Below are 23,688 nucleotides of genomic sequence, written 5' to 3'. Positions count from 1 at the left end.
TGCAAGATCGTAGCACTGAGCCCCAGGGTCAGTCACGCTCATGAGGAGCGCAATAAGCCATTCAACATACACCACCTGGAGTCTTTTATTGTTATTGCTAAAGTGGAGTTGATAAAAACAAACAAAGCAAAAGGTCGAAGCCCTAATTTATCAAAAGTTATTGATACAGATTGCATATTGACAAGCAAAGGGCCGCGTTTAGATTCATGTCAATAAATCCATTTCATAATGCAGTCCAATCCCAACACTTCGTCCCCAGATCCATCCATCTAGATATTAGAAATCCATCCCGCTTTGCCTGCAGTCTGTCAAATGTCACCACAGAGTGCAGAAGCCACCCTGCCAAGTCTATATCCTGAACTAAATCCCAATGGAAACTTCCAGATATAAATAACCACTATGAACGTACAGGAAAGAAAAAACAGTTCTGAAGTCTCACTGCTTCTTTCTTTTTACCCTTTAGCCCATGTTAAAAAAAAATCATACTGTTCAAAATCAATCTAAATCCAGGCTTAATCAACTCCATTTTCTAGTCACTGTGACAACTATTTTAATCTGTGGAGCAGCATTTGGGACAGCAACAGAGGTTCTTTGGTGGCATTTTTGCAGGCAGCCCCTGAAGCTTTTGTGCCTCGGCTCATAGTAGGAAGTGGCACCTAATGATGCTTCATGTCTTATGCTATGAGGAAGGGGAATGTTCTACCTCCTTGTGGGCAGATGATGAAGATGCTGAGGAGTCAGTTCTAAGGAAGCCCCAGGTTAGGAGGGGAAGAAACTTACTCCCCAGGTGCTCGCAAGGTTTGGGAATCTGCTGTAAGAAAACAGAAAGCTGAGCCGTCCCATAGAGCTATCCTCACTTAAACTGCGCAGAGCCAAGAGTTTGCAACCTGAGCCTCGGTTTTGCCACCCTCAGCAAGTAAAGAGGTCTTAAGGCATGGTAGGCACTCAATAAATTTTGTTTAAGCATAATTTGCATCAAGAAATAGTGAATTATTGATATCACCGGTTGCTCAAAGAGGCCTGGTGTGTGTGTGTGTGTGTGTGTGTGTGTGTGTGTGTGTGTGTGTGTGAGAGAGAGAGAGAGAGAGAGAGAGAGAGAGAGACTAAAATCCCAAAGATACAGCACTGTAGAGCTAGAGTCTGAGGCAGGGGCACCCCAACTCCAGTTGGGAGGTGCAACCACTCGTTGCCCTGGTTGCAGTTGGTTCCATGATGGTTTCTCACAGCTTGTGAACTAACACCTGTGTTCATTTGCTCAGGGAACAAAACCCCACTTTAATATTAGCCTCAATCGGGTTGTTAAAAACTGAAAATCCACTGCAAATATAAAAGCCTAAGCAAAGATTGGTTTAAGATTATCTGGGCTTTGGGGTTTTCTGACCACAGCTGAAGGAGAGACTCAAGGTGGACACAGGTGCCTCCCTGGATAAAGTAAATTAAAACAGTATGGGGCCAAGGGGTGTCCAACTGGCCTATTGAGTTGTGCTAAGCATTCTGAGTCTTGGTGCATGGCCTCTTTAAAATCTGTCTTCATGCACAATAAAAAAAAAAAAAAAGCTGGAGAACTGATTAAAATAAGAAGAAGGAAGGGAGAGTGTCTGGGGAAGAAGAGGAGAGAATATCAACTATCTGGTCTCCCAGGTCCCTGCAGTTTGGCAAGGCCATGGGGGAATTTCTGTTCTTCCCATTGGCACATGAAGAATAAAAATAAACTTCACTCAAGCTCCAAGGTCCCTCCCTGAGCTTCCATCCAGGATGAACCTACTGCTTTTGCATCCAAAGTTAAAGAATTTATTGCTGTTACTTACACATGACAGCGAGTTAGAGGACACAACATACCAGGTCCCCTGGGATCCCCAATCTATCCCTGCCACTATCATTCACTGCTACAGACCTTCCCAGGCAGGTCATCTGGGGACCACCCATAGGACTTTCATCATCTCTGACTGCCTTCCTCCATTCTTCATCTCATAGGGCTCATATTAAATCAAGTTACTTAAAAAAAAAGTTTACTTGTAAAACTTTACCATTGTCATAAACACCAATATCAACAACAACATGTTCTTTTTCTATGCTGTGGGTAGATCCGTTATTAATAAATAAAACAACATAGCAAAACAATCAGGACAAAAGCGCTGGCCCCGCTGGCTGTGTGGTGTTGGGCAACTTAAATTTTCTGCCCCCACCCACATGAAGAGAACTTTTGGAAACACTAAGTGTAAGACTGTCATCCATTGTGGTTTTTCCTTGGCATATTACTTGAAGCCATTCCTGTCATTCCATGTGCAGGATGATTCCTGTGCATCCACTAACTTGGAAGTGCATAGTCGGTACTCCCCACACATCATCTGCCTGAGTCTTCATTCTGACCCTAAGAGGAAAGGCCTGACTTAAAGAGCAGTTCCTACCACTTGTAACCAGAGAGTCAGTTTTCCAACCCAGGGCATCCGACTCCAAAGTGTGTGCCCATTTCATTGACATTATTGTAAATTCCTTCTGCCAAGAGCTCAGTCCACAGCCCTGTTGGATGCAGCCTCCTGCGCTCGCCTATCATGCGCCCTTCTCCCCATGGACTTGGTAACTCCACACTGTGATATAATTCTGTAGCTGTTTGTCTGCCCTGTGACCCCATCATTCAGGGTAACCGTTCCTACCTTATGCATTTTGGAAACAAACCATTCTAAAATTTCCCTGATTTTCAGAAAGGTTTGCAATACTCTAGACTAAACAGTTTCTTTACAACTCTGGTCATCTTTAACAACACCAAAACACTGTCATGTTCTGTGATGTAAACATGACTGCAGGGCAAGCTTTCTCTGAGTGGTGCAGGGTGACTGTTAAAAAGCTCGACTCCCAAGTCCCTCCCCAGATCTATTGAATCAGAACCTCTGGGTTAAGGGGCAGGAATCATTCCAATTTAAGAACCACCGCCTTAGGGGATGTACAGGCTTTTGACCCTGCTTAACACTCCCAGATACGGCAGGACTCTGGTTCTTAAGTCTGCTTTTCATGCTTTTTCCAGTCTCTCCTACCCTTCAATTTGACAGCTCTCTCTCTTCACTGCCAACCGACATGGCTGGATGAATATCCCCGATTTCTTCTTCTACCAACTAATGCTGTGATGTCTAAACTGTTTCTCTGTAGTGATAGCACACTTCCCTGCAAACTGTTTGCTAGGCAGATGCCCAAAATGAAGCCTATCATCTCAGAGTTATTTTATGGGCGAGAGAATCCTCAGGGTTTCCCTCCCTAGTCCCTGGCCTTCATCAACACACCCTTCACCACGTCCTCGGCCGAAAACAATAGAATAGCTGTCTGGCACATCTTGTCACACTTTGTGACAGATACCTTATTTTTAACAAATGGTCAAGAAATATCAGAAAAGGGGGAGAGGGAACCATATTAATGAATCAGTATAATCATTTCAGTTTGAGACTATATCCCCAGTTTACTGCACAGCCACTGTGGTATGTTTGAAAAGTCATCTCTTACAGTGTATATTCCTACTGTGGGAAACAGTGATCTCTGTACTAATAATTACACTACCATCTACTTTTGAAAGGCTTGCATGAAAACCATGGCCAAGGGAATTTGTCTTTTAAAAAAAAATCTCCTCTGTAAAAGAGAATGTCACAGCATCCAGAAAAAAATCTTCTAACCTTTAAGTTTTAGTTACCTTATATTGACCACATTCTTAGTATGTTGGTATGCTATCTAAAAATAAGATTTTAGAAGTAGGTTTTAAAACTGTGTTTTTTTTAAGTTGGAAGAAAAGTTCTTTTAATGTTGCTATTGACTTTCCTTCCAACACTTATAAGTTGGAAACACAGAATGTAGAAGGTAAATTTAACTTTACGGTTATGAACTCAGAAGGTAAAAAGGTTGTTTGGAAGCTATGATGTGGTGGGAAGATGGAAATGTTGGGAATTAGAACAAGGTTCACAGTTGTATGTGTAGAAAAAGACACAATATCGGCAGGTTGGTAGATATGGGTTAAAAATCTCCCTGGGGGCTAGTCTTTCAACTTCCACAGGTTTCAAGTTGTTCAAAATAAAGGGGAGAAAGTTCATACGTATATACAAGTGAAGTTCAGTCAGACATGAACAAGAGTGAAGCCATTGGACTCAACCAGATGTGGGTTTTGGTGAAGGACGTGAAGCATTGAAGGTTCAAAGACTAAGGAAGCACTCATCTGATCCTTAGGGTGACAGCCGCTTTATAACAGTCTAGTACCCTAGAAAGTCAACAAGAGCATATACATCTATACTCAGAGACTGCCTGTGCCAACCACTCCTGGCTCCTTAAAGCCCATTTTACTGGTGTCGTTTACCCAATGAGTCCACTTGGTGCTAAGTAACCACCCAGTGTCAGAAATCCACTCTGTGCTCCTACCCTGATTTGAATTCCAAGCTAAAGGGTAAGAAGCCAAATTGTACGTTTATGGGATACAAGATACAAAGAAGACAGGCCAGTTCTTGCCATCAAAAATAACTCTGCTATGCATTAGGTGCCATTTTGATATATATTTGTTGTCGACGTCATGATCATTATGGATGTCTTCATGCTTCTATCTATTTCCCAATTTGATTGAACTATACTACCTAATCTTTGTTTCTTTGACATCTAGGATAATGGAGCCTGAAGGAATCAACAAACATTTCTTGCATGGTGGAACTTAAGTCTTCTTTATCCACTTTTTACTCCAGGGTTTGCTACAGATCACCTGGATAGAAGCCTTAAGATAGATAGATAGATAGATAGATAGATAGATAGATAGATAATGAATGATAGGTAGGTAGGTAGGTAGGTAGGTAGGTGGGTAGGTGGGTAGGTAGGTAGGTAGGTAGATAGATAGATAGATAGATAGATAGATAGATAGATAGATAGATAGATAGATAGATAGATAGATAGATAGATAGTTGTAACTAGTAACTAGTAAACTTCTTCTTCACACAAAAAGAAGCCATACCAGATTTGACCTCCAGGAGGCTCCACTGAGCTACCTCCCAACTACATGCAGAATGGAGCTCCCTGAGTTGAGCTACCCGCATGTTCAGGTCACTTTATCTAAATATCACCAAAGGGACTTTCAGAGAAGCAATCCACAGCCCGCATGGTCTGGGCAGGCAGGTCAGACCTTGGGACTTCCTGTTTCGATTCACCTTTCTAAATCCAACGGCCTAAAAATAAGCTGCAACGGACGAGTCTCAGATCCGCAAGGGGAGCCGCAAAACACTGCAGAGGACGCGTCTGTCGGGAGAGAATGGTCCCCGCGTTTGAAAATACTGCCTGTGCTTTTCAGCATCAGCAAGTTGTGTGTTGTGACGAGGAAACCAAGTTTCCAATTATTGGAATTCCATGGTGTATTTAATTATGCAATTATCTTACTATATTAACAAACTCTAAAGCGCAGGCGCAGTTGCTTGAGACTCGGGCAATTTGGAAGAACAAAATTTATTCTTTCCTTTAGTTGATTACTTCTCAGGAGTCCATCCGTTTCTCTGGATTATAGAAATGATTCTATTTTTGAACTGCTTCATTCAGAAATATAAAGCAAGCCAGACCCTCACTGCTTGCCAGTCCAAATTTAACCCCAGTACAAACTAAACATATTTCAGGGCAGGGGGGGGGGATGTCCACAGAATTCACATCATTTTCTCCCATGAACTGCTTCAGGCTCTTTTTCTCTTTTGAAATTCCAATAAATATAGTGTAAATAGAAATTTTAAAAAGTGGTTGTACAAATTGCATGTTTTTAGCGATGGGAACAAAAACGCCTTTCTGTTCATTTGCTTAATACGAATTTATTCCGCAAAGTTCATAAATCAGGCTGTAAAGCCTAGAGTACGCCATCAAAACATCAAAAAATAGGTACTCCGTGATGCCTCCATTGCTACAGCAAGCTTGCAATGCAATCATGCAAAATTAAACATTCCATACATTCCCTATTCATTCTCTAACCCTCTCCCTAGACTCCGAATAGGCTATCACACTTTTGAGTTTAAGGGGACAGAAAGGGAATCAAATTCCTTGTTTGTGGAAGCATTACAAGTAATAGGTCTTTTCATTTCGAGCTTTTCAGCTAAGAATCACTAGGCTGTTTACACATAAAACATAATTAACCCATACAGTCTGCTGCATCCCTACCTAACAGGAGCTCCGCCCGGATGATGGAGAGGCTGTTCTTACACTTTCTCAGCCTGAACGTAGTCCAGGCTTTTAGAGGTGATGTCTCATTTCCTTGTGTGTGGCTAAGAGGTACCACCTCACAGGAGAAGACCCGATCCTTCCTCCTCAAAAGGTAACAGTAAAAGACACACTCTGGACCCTGATAACTTCCCTTTTGAAAGTAGCCACAGGACGGGTGAGATGAGACATATTACTTGCCTCTGCTTTTTGTCTTGAGAGTGGTAAGACTTGGACTATTAACAGCTCCTGTGCCGCAGGACAGCTGAGATATGATGAACTAGAATATGTAATTTACTTAAAATTGAGCCTTGTTTTAGCATCCTGCCTTAATAACATTAGCAGTTGATATCACGTCACTTACCTATGACGCCTGACCTCTTAAAGTCATATCGCCATCTTCCCACAAAGCAGTGGAAGTATGTTCTGTCATTGCAAATGTTTTAGTAGAGAGGGGGTTTTCAGACAGGCCCACCAACACTCAGAAATTGAACCCCTGGAAGCCAGGTTAGCAAATTCCACTATACCTCTTTCTATCCAGAGAAAGCCAACAGACTGGTCCAGACAGTTCCCTGCTTATTTTGTGGGGGGGAATAAAGGGGTCTTGTTTGAAAGGAGACATAGAAATCATTCTGCTGCCAAAGCCTGGCCTGCCTAGCAAGAAAAGATCCAGATAGGCAGGAGACAGGACAACGAGACACCGTCATGATTTCTGCTAACTAGGAAATGAAAGTTAATTTCATGCTTTGCATCCACAGACAAAAAGGTTCAGAGCTGTTTAAATTCTCTTCAGCCCAATGACAGTTAGTAAACAGGAAGCTTCGTGTTCTAATGCTCGAAATCACCCTTTGGGTCTCAATATATTATTTATGCACTCAGCTTAAAATAAACAACATCTCTGAAGTAGGTGAGTGGTCTCGTTTAGCGTGAACTTTTTTTTCCCACTCTGACAGTTACTTTAAAACATCGGTAAACAACCTTAATTCACTTCTAACGAATTAGTAAGCTACTGCTGTGTCTACAGGAGGCAAGCAGATTGTATTATTAACCAAAACAACGTTCTCCCTGTCAGTCATCTGCACCTCACGGAGGGCTGTGAGCTTTTGTGTCTTGATGCTCAAAGCAGTCCGAGGGCACACCTGGTTCCAGCCGGGATCTTCCGAGGTAGCTCTCTCCCACCTTTGACTAGCTCTCTTGACTCTGAGGTGCAGAAGGGAGCCTGGAGAAGGTAAACTCTCAGTGCTGCTTGTTAAGAAAGACATGGACAGATGAGAACCTTTCCAAAGGGGCAGGCTTTGAGGGCCGTCACCATGAGTCCCCTTATGGATAGAAATTAACCTGACACTACCCTTAACTGACCTGCAGTCGCCACCATAAATATTTGAAAGGGTTTCATGTTTAAGGAGGAATATTTGGGGTATTTTTTGTGTGTGTGGAGATAGACAGGAACATTAAGATTCAATTAGGGAAGGCATCTAAAGGATGGACTTGTCATCAACTCGGGAACAATGAACGCTGTTGGTAAATGTCTGCTCCTCTAGGGGTGCTCAAGCAGTAGAGCAATGGAGGTCTTAGAATTGGCCAACAGGGGCTGGGATTTAGCTCAGTGGTAGGCGCTTGCCTAGGAAGCGCAAGGCCCTGGGTTCAGTCCCCAGCTCGAAAAAAAAAAAGAACAAAAAAAAAAAAAAAAAAAAAAAGAATTGGCCAACAGATGTAAGCTCTACAACCTCGTACTTGATTCCCACGCCTGGGCATTAAAATGGGCTCCCGGAAGTTTCCGAATCCTTTGGTATTAGGAATTTTTAAAGGGTGCCATCTCCTTTTTCCAAAGAAACTTCCATGGGCTAAGTAGTGGGCACATAGCCAGCCAGGCCATGGTCAAATACCCACTTCCAGGATGCTGGTTGATTCAGGTACCTCGAGGTACCATTACAACATGAAACTCAAGGGAAATAACTGCTGGAGGACAATCCGACTTCTGCCTCACACTGGAGCTGTGTGGCTTTGAAACCTTTGCCATCTAATGGATAAAAGGCAACTTTAAGTCACCAAAAGAGTAACCCGGTATGAGAGGGGTGGTCCGCACCCAGCTCACCATTCTGTTCGGCCTTCTCTCCACGAGTCTGGAAACACAACACTTAGCAAGCCGTCTACTTGACATTTATCATCAACATGTCACTCACCCTTTTTGAAACCAACCCCTCCTCTGAAATACACTCTGAGGGGGCTTAAAACACAATTTCAATGCAACAGAAAGTGGGGGGGGAGCAGTGAGGAGAGAGAGAGATAAAAATACCTGGAATTTATATCAGGAGTTTATAGCAACATTTTTACACACTGTGCAGACATTTATTATTCCAAATTATCTAGTCAACTTTATATGAAATTTACAGTTTTATAGAAGAAGATATATTCTTCTACATCCAACATGTAGATAAAACATTTGAGAGGTCAGAAACATTAAATTCCTCAAAGACAGTCAGGTTATCAATATCTGGGTGCGAAACATGCTGTTACTGAATTCCTGATACAGCAAAAGCAGACATCTGGTATTTGCAGTTTGGAGCAATAGAAAAGAACATGACAAGAATGTGTTATACTTACAAAGTACCCTTCATCCATGGGGCTCCAATTTTACCAATATTAGTTCACTGATTTTCGCAAAAAACCTGAAAGGCAGAGGGTAGGTTTGTGTTACCCCCACTTTGCAGATGTGGACATTGAAGTAGAACAAGGGGGCGGGCACATTCTAGGGCTCTGATGATGAGATGGGGTCAGGGGAGAAGGACAGTTATAACTTCGGTCTTCCATATCACAACATAACACTATCACCCACTCCTCCCCCAGAGACTGATATTCCCACGCAATTCTTATCACAATCTCAACGTATGCACAGTTACCCCAGGTAAGCAGTAGTGAAGGAAGGCCTGAGTTATGAGGAAGCCAGAGCCTGTCCTCCCTTTAATGCCATGAGAGGGTAGGCCACGCTTCCCGTGTTCTGTTGAAAACGAGGAGGGAGAATAAGGCAGACAACATGCAACCATCCAACTGTAATTTGGCCTGAAAAGAATGTTTCTACTGCTCAGTTCGTTGTACGTATGTTCACATTTCAGCATATGGACGTGTGTTTAAAGTACATTCCAAGGGAGTCAGAATGCTTCAAATGTGATCTCACAACAACATTTTTAGAAGGGTGTATTTTTAACAAATCTTTCTAAGACATCACGTCTTTTCTCACAGGCCATTGTTCACACATCAAAAAAAGATATTTACTTGAATGTTACTACAAGGAAGTTTCATGTTCAAATGTGGCTTCTTGGAAGACACAAGAATGTGGATGGTATGGGTCTTGTCATGAGGAAATTTTTAATCCTGTGGCTTGGTGATGCTAATGCAGATACAGCCACCATGTTCAGAAACCTTCCAGAATGCTCTGTTAGTTTCTGGGCACTTGTCTCAGAAAGAGAGCATCTTTAGGGAGAATTCTTGAAAAAAGATGAATCTGGGTTCTACATATAAGCCATGCTATCAGAAATGATGAAACATAGTTTTCCTAGAAAATATGAATCTAGAGTCTCCCAACAGTCATTTCAGGGTCACAGTCTCAATGCCCTTCTCTATACTCACCCATACAACATTGATTTCTTTTCCCCTCAGATTCCCAAATACCTTCCCACTCCAGACTGTCTTTCCACCTGTTCCTCTGCTGCAGAGCCACTGTGGGTTACCCATCTCTTTCACAGGATCACCACCCAAAGACCCACTCCTGGAACTGCCTCCGACCACGTCTAGAGGAGTTGCAACCCATCACCCACTTTTTGTCTCCCTCTCTTCTCTATATTTCTTAGACTTACCATTCCCCTGGTGCATATGGCCCCCTACTACAATGGAAACCAAGCAAGGCATATTTGTTCTCTGCTAAATGTAGGACCGAAAGGAACCACATGCATAATCAATAAAACATGAATAGTCCTGGTCTCCTTTCGGTTCCACCTCTTTTCCCTCTCACTGGGGTACTGTTGTAATTGGTAACGAATGAATGCCAATACTTAATAATGGATATTTCTTGCACCACCCAAAAGAAGAAACAGAAACTTCACTAACAATCATGAAAATGGATCTAAAACAAAGTATAAGAAACATCTATTTTATCTTCTTTATCCTCTTTTCTTAATCATTAGAACAAAAGTTGAGTGAATCCCTCTTTTGGCCAACTCTTCATTGCGTCTTTGCAACCCTTACCCTCTCCTCTTTCTCTCCCTTGCCCTTTGTTTCTCAATATGTGAACTATGGAAGCTGCCAGTGCAAATTTCCCAACTTCTTCCTATTCTAGAATCTAAGGAGACCAATGACAAGATGACAGACAAAATCATATCCAAACCTTTTTGTGCCTCTTCACTTAATAGCTCTAAACAAGCACAAATTTGCCTCAACGGTCCCAAGGTCACCATTCCATACCAAGTGAAATAGGGACCCTTGGGGGTACAATTTGATCATCTAGGCTTACTTAAATGCGTTCACACTTTAAAGGAACACCACAGATATCTCTGCTGAGCTGTCCCGCACTCTCACACCGCTAACATGTGACAGACGTTTGAAGAGCGTTGCCACCTCTGCCACTCACAGGCTCTTCAGTCACAGACTCGTCACTCAGGTCTCTAAACAGATTTCCTGTTTGCTTCCACATTAATAAAACTCGCACCTTTGCCAGTCAGGATTTTTTTTCCAAGCATCTGAACATCCAAAGAGATTTAGAAGCAATTAACGTTCACGAGTAACAGAGTGATCAACATGGGAATTACTAATGTGACTGGACAGAATCCAAAAGCTGATATTAGGATAATAGCACGTCCCTGACATAGGTTACGGTGCTAATTCTGCAGGGCGCAGTCTTGGTTTGATTTCAGTGGCTTTGTAGCCTGCTGTCATAGTCACACAAGCCTGTTCTATATAAGGTTCCCTGCTCCCTACAACATGGTTTTTTTACTTTTTACCTGCCAGTAAGGAGAAGGCATTTTGGCATCGTTATAACACAACCTCTAGCATTAATGGTATACATTGAATTCAAGTTTATTTTTAAATTGCCTACCTGACAAAAATGCTAAAATGTCATTTTCCCCACTTTGGGTCTCTAGACTATCTTCACCTGCTAGCTTTTATAGCTAGAGGCCACAAAAATAATAGCTATGGATTTCCACCTTGCGACTCCTGGATAACTTTTCCCATTTAACTCATGTGTGTACATATCTGGAACCCAGAAGGATGGGACATCCCCATTCTCAGGAGATCTGGTCCTACCTGTCTCCATGTCTGTACTCCTATTTCACTGCATAAGAATTATTCCAGTGCTCAGTCCTAACTGGACTTCCATTATCCCACCCTGCACACATCTAAACCTAAGAGAGCATTAAGGAAGAGATAGTAGAAAGCTTAGGAGGGGCAGAGATTAGAGAGCATCCCTGGAAATCAGTGTCTTCTGCATGTGACAATGCCATTGACTCGGGAGCTCACAGCACCTGTGGTTGCCAGCACAGGCCTGCCACAAGATCAAGGTAGTCAATATTCTATAAGGATTAGGGAGGACCTCACAAGACCCACTACTAATTGAAGAGCTGGGAGCTGGTGCCTATCAGAGGGTGCAGAGGCATTTTTCTTCAGGAATATGGCCACTAGTAGATTTCTGTTCTAGTCACCTTTTAGTGGTCTGATAAAACACTGGGAAGTGGCAAATCAGGAAATGAAAGAATTATTTTTGGCTTACACGTCCAGGTCACAATCTGTCATTGAGGGAGGTCAGAACGGAGAGTCAAGCAGAAACTTAAAGCAGAAACCACACAGAAACAATAGTTGTGGGCTCTCATATAGATCCACGTTTATCTCGCTTTCCACAGCTCAGAACGACGTGCTGAGGCATTGCTGCCACCCCAAGAGGTGCATCAAGGCATTTCTCCCATGTGCGCCAGTCAATCCTATCTGGGCAATCTCACAGTCAAGACTCCTTCTCTGGTGCCTCTAGTTGAATTGACAGTTAAAGCTACTTACACAGTTATCCATGTTCCAGTAAACGGCCTCACCCTTGAGTGTATGGGAATAGCACTAACTGAACTAATTAGGTTTTTTAAAAAGGACATGTAGTTGGAAGGTGGGACTATTGGAAGGTGGGGTATCCAGGAGAAAAAGAAGTGAGAATGGGCATAGTCAAAGTACATTGTGTGTATTTACAAAACCTTCCATGCGTAAGTGGAGACTACTTTTTTAAAGCATATTAGAAACTTGAGAAATGGTCCAGCAGTTAGGAGAACTTGCTGTTCTTTTACAGGACCCAGGTTAGGTCCCCATCATCCACACAATAGCCCACCATCATTTATGGCTCCAGTTCAAAGAGATCTGCTGCTTTTCTGACCTCTGTGGGCACTGCACATACACGGTACTCATAGACGTGTAGGCAAAACACTCAGACACACACGATTAAAATAAGCAAGTCTTTAAAAAAGTATATTGTATGCAAAAGTGGAAACTAAATACTTTCAGAGTTTGGATAAAAGAGAGGGAAGAGAATCTCTCCAGGAGTCAAAAGACCATTTCCCTACTTCCCAACTTTCACCCTGCTGGGAAAGTCCCCACGTGGTCAAGAATGTTCCAGTTACTACTTCCTCTTCTCTCTGCTCTAGCCTGTATCACTCACTGCTGTATCATCTATCACAGACACCAATGCCATGCACTCTCCCTGTGCCGTCCATTGAACCAGCTTCTTTAATCTCAGTCCTGGCATCTCTCTCACTCAGCCTAAGGACAACTGGTCCAGCCTTTAGGGTCTCTGCCCACCCTTACTGAGTCACAACTCAGGCTGTGCTGCCAACTTCCTTCTACACAGATTTCCTATCCCACTCGGTCAAAGAATGCATTCTATTCTGGAATTTCGCTTTATATATACTTGTAATCTCTTGTGGTTTGTTTTTATTTACTTATTCAGAGTGGATCTAAGAAATAAAATGTGTCCCTAGAAAGGCTTTTCCTTAATTCAACTACTTTAACATTAGACATCAGTATGGAATTGGACAAATTCTTTTGATTGTGTTTCTGGTTATTTTTTCCCCTTTGTTTCTCTCTCATTCTTTCTTTCTCCCATCCCTCTAGCTTGCTGTTCCTGGCTGTTCACAGAAATCCTTTTTTTATAATCCAGCATTATTATGTTTGCCTCCATCTTCCTACTTCAATGCACACCCAATGTAAAGTAAACCTCTTCATGTGGAGGGTGTGTGTGTGTGTGTGTGTGTGTGTGTGTGTTCCTGTGTGTATGTATGTGAAGGGTCAGAGAACAACTTCAGATATCCTCCCTCAGTAGCTATACAGACTGCTTTTGAGAGATGGTATCTTCCACTGGCCTGGGACTCAGAAGGAGGCTGGGATGGCTGGCCAGTGACCTTCCAGGATTCATCTTTTGCCAGCTCACCAGTTTTGGGATTATAAATGCTCATCAACATGCCTGCCTTTTTAATCTAGGTTCTGAGTACCAAACTCAGGTCTCCATAATTGCAAAGCAAGCACTTTACTGACTGAGCTCTTGCCTCAACCCCCTCATATCTAACCCTTTCAAGCTTCCATTCATCTTCTGAATAGAACCAGCTCCTGATGTACAACCTGCCACCACCAGGCGCTGTGTGTTCAAAGTCGGTTTTAACAATTATAGCCCACAGGATCCAGACCATCCACAGACTCATTCTTAGGGATCCCCTGTTTTATCTCTGGAGAGAGCCCTTTAATATTCTCTGCAGGTGCCCTGGCTGCTAAGAGGCTCAGGATCTCAGAGCTTCCTACCTCCCACAAGTCAGACACTGCCTCCCCTCCCCAGGTAGCAGCAGTTGAGATTAAAGTGCTTGTGGGCAGGACTAATCCAATCAGGGCTGACTCTTTCTGTCTCTACCGGTGGGGAGGGAAAACATCTTGGCAGAGTGCCTTTCAACTCAGCTCAGCTTTCCTCCTGGGGTCAGAGTCCTGTGCTCTTTTTCTGATGGTTCTGCAGAAGTGAAGGTGGTTGTCACCTGCTTCGCTAAATCATCCTTCTGCCATAGTCATGATATGTGCATGCGTGGAGAGAGAAATGGAGAGGGGAGAGGAGATGGAGGGAGGGAGGGTGAGTTCTAATGATTTTGCAAGCAGGGGCAAAAAGTACAGTAACAGATAATTTTCTAAATCTCAAAGATTAAAGAAAAACCATATTCAACCCTTTACTCTTGCCTAAGCACCACACAATAGCCCACCAGGTTTACAAGACAGGAATTCTTAAGGGGTGGGGGTCTCTTTGCCTTTTCTGTATCCTTCAGACTCTCTGGTGAAATCAACAGACCACTTCCAAGATTGCTGTGTAGAGGACTGCAGGATGCATTAATGATAGGAAATCTCTTTCTGTTCCAGGTTAAGGAGCCTAGAAGGATGTAGCTTGGGAAGATGGGTGGAAAAGCTGATACTGGAGGGGAGGGGACGGGGCTGGAGAGGCTTTGGGATTTTTCAGAAAAGATCTGTGCTATGAAAGTCCTGAGGTGAAGCACAAAGCACAGCCCTGACCTTCTATATTGACCCCGTGGTTTCACTTCTGCCTACAGACAAGACCAGAGCCCTCTGTGGTACATCCAGCCCGACGGACTCACACTTCAGTGTTTGCCACGTGGAATAGTGAGGAATGTAGACTTGATTTACAGCCCTAAGTGGATTTTAACCTCTCCTGAGAGAGAAGTAGACGAATAAAGAAAGCAATCTGAAGCGCTTTCAGGAGGTTGAAGTAGTAGTAAAAACTTGCATTAGTCTGTTTATTCCTCCACCAAATATTTACAGATCGTCTACTGTAGATCTACGGTGGCTGACAAATGACCTAAAGATCTTTCCCCACACGGAGCTCATATTCAGATGTGAGGAGACACTCTGGTAGCAAGCAAGCAAGTAAATACATGGGCAGGATTGATAAATACTCTGGAAAGGAGCAGAGAAAATGAAGAGTTGCAGAGATATTCGCATGTTTCATATAGCTTTTACTTCCATTTCATGCCAAGAAATATTTGTCACTGGGCTCCGGCTATGTTTCAGGTCATGGAATCAGCATATAGATTGAAGATGGATGAATGGATGGATGGATGGATGGATGGACGGATGGATGGATACATAGATTATAAATAGATAACAGAAAATGATGGTGTTTTTGATGATGATGACAGATGATAGACAAATAGACAATACATACATACATACATACATACATACATACATACATACATACAGTCAGCCTCTCCATGCATGGATGCTACATCTATAAATTGAACAATAAATCACAGACCAGAAAAATAAAATGTTCATCTGTGCAAAATATGCACAGAACAGTTCCTTCGTCATGGTTCTCTTAGTGATACAATCTAACGACTCTTTACACAGCATTTGCATTGTATTAGTAATCTAGAATGATATAAAGCATAGAGTAGGATGTTGCTCAGTGGAAATGCCATGCTATGTTATGTAAATGTCTTAGATTATGGAATCCATGTGGGGCTCTGCACCATTGGGCTGCCCTCCCCTGCCCTAAGTCACCTCTGAGTTTCAGTACTGTCATGTGCAAAATGACACTGACCAGTTCAGTTGCTGTGCAGGTCATATGCAGAGGCGCAAGGAGAGCCCCTCCCCTTCATAGCAGCTGCTGCTGAGGAAGGGATTGGGATTGACCAGTTGCCACGCTCATCTTCTCACCCAGGAACAGAAAAGACAGCAGGGCACAAAGACCCCTTACAAAGAAATGGAAGCAGAGCTGTCCTTTTGCATTTGTTTTCCTTGTTTTCACAGCCCTAGACCTTAGGAACATTAGACTAGGTGACCTTAGAACCTAGCAGTGTCAAGTCAGACATGAAGGTTCATATGTCTCACCCCACCATTTAACAGGTTCAGGATGCTTGCTTTGAGTTTGAGTCCAGCCTGGTCTATAGAGTGAGACCCTGTCTCAGTTTATCCTGAGACACTAACAAGCACTAACAAGAAAGAAAAATATTTAAACATTTGTTGTGTGTTGTTAATATTCTGGTGTTAATTCTGCTTCCTCAAGAAGGGTTGTCTCCTGCCCCACAAGCAGTCCATCACTTACTCAGGTGATCTCATGTGAACTTTCTCCCAAATTTAACTGGTCAATAAAGGCTAGAGCCTGTGATTGGACAGTGGAAGGGAAAGGTGGAACTGGAGGTCTGAGAGTGGAGGTAGGTAGAGAGACAGAGGAGAAAGAAGAGGAAGAGGAGGAGGAGAAAGAGGAGGAGGAAGAAGCTGCAATAGACTAGAGCCATGTGGCCAGGAGAAACCACAAGTAGCAAGGGGTCTTATAACTGGGGAATAAGTTAGCATAGTGTTAGATCTGCCTAATCTAGGCATATAGCTTATAATTGTAATAACTGGATTGTGTGGTTTTTACATGGGATTATTGGGGTTGGAAATTCCAGCAACAAATATTATTTTATAAAAAAAACGTAGTCCATAGTTGTATACATTCTAGAAACAATAAAAAATGAAGGAATGTTCCCTTTTGACACCACGTACCCATAAGAAATGTCAGCAATGGCATTAAGAATAGCTCCCTACAGCCAGAACCCTTTGACATGGAAAAATCACATTTGATAGCTACTCTGTGGAATAGACTTGGAGAAACATTGTGTCTGCTTTTTGAAAAAACCTAAGAAATGTGCACTCGTTTGGTTCTGATGTGCTCCGGCAGCTTTCTTTAAAAACACACCTTGTACATATTTTCTACAAACCAAGAAGACCTCACAGTTGTGATTATTGTCCACGGACCACAGCCACTTCTCTTCCTTTTCTCATAAAAGAGTCATTATTCCAGGACCACAGAACAATGGGGAAAATGCCAACATTTAAACATCTCACATTCCCCTGGACAAGTAATTCCTCCACTTTCCACAGCAAATAACCTCTTAAAACAGTTTTGTTAATTTCTCCCTTGAATGCCAAATCCCATTCTAGATACACCTGGAAAGTCTTCTGCTTGGAGCCACACCCAAGGTTGTATTATCGCTCAGCAAGTATGCATAACTTTCATGAGCAAAAAATATCTAAGGGTAGGGGACAAAATGAAGAAGTGTTAAACCCCTTCATTTATTTCTTTATATTTATTATTTAATATTATTTAATAATAATTTAACATTTCTAGCTTTCATACAAAAATTTGTATGGATGGATTTTCATGGATACTTTTCCTAATATTAGAACAGAAAAAAAGATGTGAGGGAGAAAGGAGAACTTGGGCTGACCTCATTCTTCCTGTGCTTAACAGCCAAGGCCTGGCAAGCCTCTGTTTCATTCTCTGAGGCAGAAGAAAAAAAGGAGAGAGAGATTGAGGGTGAGGGTAGCAGAAAGGGTGAGGGGAGACGAAGGGAAAGGGGGACAAAGAGAGAAAGAAGAAGTAAAGGGATGAAGACAGAGAGTATGGAATGAAAAAAATGCAAAAACAAGCAAGGGAGGTGAGTGGCCAGAGGAGAGTTGTAAGCGGGACAACTGCGGGACCGTACAATGGCTCCGGCATAACTGGGGTTTAGACTGCTAAGCCTAGAGAACCAAGGACAGAATGCTCTGAGAATAGGAGTTAATTTTGAGCTGAGTGTCCTAAGTAATAAGAAGCTTAACTAGCGGGGATGTTGCCACATAGCACCTGACTACCAGCTTGTAGCCTGCCGGAGAACAGAAGCTGCCCAATTAGCTGCAGCCTCCACCTGGAATCAGAGAGACCTAGGGAGCCTGGTCCCTGTGTGTGAAACTCTAGGGTTGGTTTGCACTATAGCGATACAGAGAGTATAATAAGAAAAATGCTTCCAGCTCTTGGAACCACTTAGCGACGGTCCTGACAGGTGGAAGCAGCTGCCTGTGTTCCAGAATTGTGGAGCCCCCTATGTTAGAATCCAGCATTCATTCAGTAAGTCAGTCTCTTCACCAGTGTCCCCAAGAACTATCGCCTGGCTGTTGAGTACCCAGGCAAGCAGGCCCTTGTTTCTCTCCTCAGGTGGCCATGATCTCCTGGGGAGGCTAAATAAACAAACAAGGCAAGAGTGTAAGAATTTTCCTTGGTGATAATTAAGAAGAGGGACTTGAGAGGTGACTAAATTGCTAAAGTATGGGAGCCTGGCCTCAACCCTGAACTCAGGTGGAAATTAAAAAAATAAAATAAACCAAACGTGGTGGTAACTTCAGTGCTGGATGGGCAGAGACAGGAAGTTCCCTCAGAGTTCCACATTAGTAAGAGATCTAACTCAAAAAAAAAAAAAAAAAAGAGGGCTGGAGGAAAACACTAAACATTGTTCTCTGATCTCCACACCCACACAGGGGTACATACACAAAAAAAGAAAGAAAGAGAGAGAGAGAGAGAGAGAGAGAGAGAGAGAGAGAGAGAGAGAGGAGAGAGAGAGAGAGAGAGAGAGAGAGAGAGAGGAGAAAAGGGAAAAGGGAGGAAGGAGGAAGGACGGGTGGGAAAAAAGCAAGGAAGAGAAGGAGGGAGAGAAGGGAAAGGGGGAGCAAAAAAGGAGAAAAAGAGGGAGAGATTCAAGAAAGTAGCAACTCTGACTTTATGGCTCAGGGCAAAGGAAATAAACTCAGGGAAGAAATGTCTGAAGCAGGAACTTCTAAGTTAAGGTCTGAATAACGAGGAAGACCCTGCCTCCAAGGTCTGCCTAGGACAGGAAGTAAGACCCTCAGGATCAGTGTAAGGGCCACATCTCCCCAACCCCTCCCTTCCAGCTAAGCAGGCTCGCTCCACCCCACCCCCAGCCCCGTCTCTCAGCCATCCAAAATTCAAAAGCACACAGACATGTTTAATTTTAAAATCTCAAATTGCATACTATGCCGCTAGGAAAATATATCCCGAACCTTAGATTATTTTTAGAATAGTCCACTTGAGTTTCCTCAAGTGCCTTTTCCCCCTTATTCAACCAGAAGACCCAAATAGTCCAGGTACATCAGCCTCCTCTGAATACGGAAACTGCATTCATCAGCCACTTTCCAAAAATTGGATCTTACTTCAAAGCTCAATGACTTGATTACTCCCAGAGCAGAATACATTACACTGATTACGGGATTATTCACGTGCTGTTTCCAAGAGGTTGGGCAACATTGCTCAACGTCCCATTCGCCAACAAACACAGGATCAGACGTGGGAAATTCAGTGCTGGCACGCAGACCGCCTCCACGTTGTGGTCGTGATGCCCAGGTTTGCGCCTCTAAACATATTTTGTTAAAGTGGTTTTGGAAAGGGGAGATGTAGTAGTAATTTGGAACTGTAGAAGCCATAGGAAACAAAAAAAGTCCCAGCAAGAAACCAAATCTGGAGGGGCTAGTATGTATCAACTGAGGACTAAATAGGGTGGGTCTCTTTTAAACTTTCCTTTTGAATGTCAAAAACCATACAAGTCGTTTTCATGTCAACAATTGGCTGGAATCGTATTCACTGATTCATATTTTGGTCCTTATGAGCCTAGTGCTGTGGTTTTGGCCCTCTGGCAATTGCTGTAACCTCATTGACTGATACCAGACGGGGGAGGGGGAAGATCTGGGTGGGAAGAGAGTAGAAAACTTTCATAAGCTGATTCCCCGCCAAACAATAATGAGCATTGCGTGCTCAAGGCAATCAAATTCTTACTCTTTTAACATTAAAAAGAACAAGTACTAAAAACCAAAATGGAAACAGGACATTACAAGTTCAAATAAGGCGTTACTCAGAAAGAGAAGCGTAAGTCTCTTGAACTCTATGTTGTTAGCTAATCAGCATGTCGATTTTTTTTTCCTATTGGCATCTACTTACTGTCATGTCATTTCCACAAGGGCGCCATCTGTATTTATAAAAGAATTATCTTTGTGGTGATCGAGCAATCTACAAACAATGGTGCTATTTAACTTTTCTTAGGGGATCAATTGTAGAATTAGGTTAAAGGATTTATGAGTCTCTTTTTCAGGATGATCCTTGAGAGGATTTGTTCGTGTCTCCTCGATGGGGGAAATACTTGAAACAAATAATCAAATATGAGGGAATGTAAATAATTCCGATTTATTAAAACACAAATTTTGACATGTTCCTTGGTATTTTGGATGTTGGTATGAACATTTTTAAGATTTTATTTCTTAATTACATTATATGTGTGCATGTGCACATAGCTGTGTATGAATATTCGTATCCTGGGAGACTAGAAGACAGCATGAGATTCCTTGAATCTGGAGTTACAAGGGGTTGTAAGTTACCTAACATGGATGCTGGAACCCAAACTCCAGTCCTCTGCAAGAACATACCCACGCTTAACCACTGAGCCATCTCTCTAGCCCTAACATATACACCTTTTAAGTCAGTGTGTTGAGTTCCTACTACAAGTCCACTAAAGTGATCATAACAAAATAATTTCTTTTTTTCCCCCTTGTTAGCTGGAAGGATGGGTTATTGTCCAGTACTCTCTGGTTTGGCATCTTGGTTGAGACAGAACAACTTCACATTATCCAAGGCCACTGCTCTGAGTTCAATCAATATTTGCCCAACAAGGTTAGTTACAACAAATGCATGTTCAAATCTTGCTTTGTTTGGTTCTCAATGTTACCTTGGCAACAAAAGCCCTTACCCAATGATGGCTGGTAAGCAAGCCCTCACCTCTGAAGGAACCAGACATTCAGAATAGATGACCTTCAGGCAGCCATGGACCTCATAGACAAGTAATGCCAGGTGACTGTGAAGACATTTTTATTGAAAGGATTTCAATAGCTACCAAGTAGAACCCAGGGAGAATAACCTTCTATGACACAGGAGTATATTACTTAAGCTTTGGGTCAATACAGAAAGATAAAATACAATTTGAAAATATCGAAGACAGAAGTCACTTCATTGGGAAGTAATTTCTCCAGTAGCGATCAATTGCTTTGTAAACTTAAAGCAGTATTCTTAAGGGTTATGACTAAAGTAAGTATGTGGCATGCTGATAAAATAAAAAAGCAAAGCAAAAATGAATATGCAGAGATTGTAGAATTCCTGCTATGGGCCATATAGAGTAAGCAAAAGGTACAAACATAAATGCAACGCACAGGGGCCCTACCCTCCTGGAGCTAGCATTTTCTAAAGGGTGAGCCGATAAACCAGCAGGTGTAAGCTCACTAAGTCACATTAGAGGCAAAATTAATATGCATAACTAAATTATATGTGTTATAAAACATAACTACCAAGTTTTGCTCTCCATATAGTATAGTATCATTGCTTTAGAAATCTAAAATAGTTTTTTTACATCATGTGATTATTCACAAAAAAAAAATAATAATAACTTTCCAGGATTGTGGCTTTACATTTCATTTTTTTATCTGCATTGAAATGTTAACATTTTGATAACCAAATTTTGAAGTATGTTAATAGAATGGAAACTGTTCAGGAAACTATAGCATGGGAAAATATACAAATATGAGAGTAGAAAAGTAGGTCTTCTTGGAGAAAGGATAGGAATTAGTGTCACTTATCCATCAAGAAGTGACTCGGTTATCCTCGTCAGGGAATGAAGAAGTAAGAGGATAAACTCTGGGACCAGACAAGGCCTGCACCCATGATCTGGCTCCAACACTGTCCTGAGACGTTTGCCATCTTGATTTCTTGTTCAGGAAAGGGAAAGATAGCAGGGAACAAATGAGGCTCACAAATGCATGGTTGTTTTCATTTATTTTATTATTTTACATATATGACTATTCTGCCCACATAAATGTCTGTGCACCAAGTATACACCTGGTACCTATAGAAGCAAACAGAGATGTTGGAATGAAAGATAGTTGTTAGCAGCCATTTTAGTGTTGGAATTTGAATCCCAGTCCTCTGGGAGAGCAGCAAGCTCTGTTAAATGTCAAGCCATTTCTTCGGCCTCGAATATAAATTTCTTAAAAAGAACTCAGGCCTCATTGTAATTAGAGAAGCCTTAGAGTCTGTGGTGGCAACACTCCTGACAGAACATTATACTGGGGTTCAGACGTCTGCAGCGCAAGTTCCAAATTTCCCTCTCATGAGTAAACTTGCACAAATTTGAATAAAACCTCCCTGAGACCTCTGAAGGTCATTTTTTTTTTTTTTGCTCTAAAATAGACCCAATAAAATAGAACTTATTTGTGAGAAAATATATAGGGTGTTGATTTCGGGTGTCAATGTGACTGGACTGTAGACTGACCAGCATGGTTCAACACTACTCCAGGCATGTTTGTGAGGGCGTTTCTCGGGGAGGTCAACTTCTGATCTGGCGCAGTGGGCTAGTGAATGAGGCAACTCTTCCCAAAGCATAGAAGTCTTCACTCAAGCCACTGAAGGCATGAATAAAGCAAAAGGCTAAGGGAGAGAAAATTCTTTCTGCCTGGAGGTGTCTTAGCTGGGCCTTCTGCCTTTAGGCCTGGGCCAGAACCTACACCACCAGCCTCCTGGTTCTCATGCCTTTGCCTTTCTTGTCACTGGAACTTGTAGAGACTTGAGTCTCGGACCATAGGCTGCAGATTTTGGGGACTTCTAAGACTTTATAAACTACACATGAAAAATAATCAATAAATCAGTGTGTGTGTGTGTGTGTGTATGGGGGGGCGCATATGTGTGTGTATGTGTGCATATTTGTGTGTGTGTGTGTGTGTTTGTGCATATGTGTGTGTGTGTAAAATCTCTGTTGGTTTTTGTCTCTCTGGAGAATTCAAACTACCACTACAGAGACCAAAAAAAAAGGACAAGAATAATTAAACTATCTCATTAAATACACTACTAATTTTATAGGTGCTGTGTTTTACCTGAGTGTCTACTAAAGGCCTAGGAATTAAAAGCTTGACACCAAGCATAAGAAGCTATTGTCAGGTAGTGGGACCTGGAGGTAGCAAATTAGGTCATTAGGGACAATCCCCTGAAGGGAATATTAGGACCCCAGCCTCTTGCCCTTTGTCTACTTCCTGCTGCATGAAGTGAGTAGATTCCTCCACCAAGATGTGTTGTCTCCACAGGCTCTGAGGCAGAAGAGCCAAGCAACCGCGTTGAAACCTACAAGCCCGTGAGCTGGCACTGGTGCTTCATCCTTTTAAGTAATTTTCTGAAGCCTTGGGTAAGAGCAGTAGAACTCAAACAGCATAGTAGGATCACACACTCTACACATAGCCTCAAGTTTCCTATAACTGCCTAGGATAAGATTTGCAAGAAACGTTGTAAATCTGCGTTTCATGCTTTCGTTGAGAAACGTGAACACTCACGCTTATGATGAGGAATGGAGAGTTGGACAAAGTGCCTGAGAGGGTCTCCCACAGCAGAGAGTCCTAATGAGACCATGCACTCCTTTCGGGCTAAGACTGACTCCATGTTTCCCATTTTGACCATGTATATTCCTATGTTCCAAAATGCTTAAAATGAAAAGCAGTATAAATAACCCCTGAATTATCTTTAAACGATTGTTTATGGTTTAGAGGGGGAAAAAATCTATAGATACATAAAACACTCAGAATGTCAAA

The 23,688-nt window shown here is 42.3% G+C and overlaps 1 protein-coding gene across 1 annotated transcript in view; it reads right to left on the bottom strand.

The window, feature by feature from the left end:
- The window catches only part of Ppargc1a (PPARG coactivator 1 alpha), a 648,614-nt gene that overhangs the window by 442,210 nt on the left and 182,716 nt on the right, over window positions 1-23,688 (bottom strand). Inside the window, exon 2 of the mRNA XM_032916066.1 lies at window positions 8,791-8,855. Coding sequence (XP_032771957.1) covers window positions 8,791-8,808 — 18 coding nt within the window. The 5' untranslated portion in view covers window positions 8,809-8,855. The remainder of the gene's footprint in view (window positions 1-8,790; window positions 8,856-23,688) is intronic.

Source organism: Rattus rattus, chromosome 11 (assembly GCF_011064425.1).
Source record: "Rattus rattus isolate New Zealand chromosome 11, Rrattus_CSIRO_v1, whole genome shotgun sequence".
NCBI lineage: Eukaryota > Metazoa > Chordata > Mammalia > Rodentia > Muridae > Rattus > Rattus rattus.
This window is presented reverse-complemented; position numbering and strand designations above follow the sequence as displayed.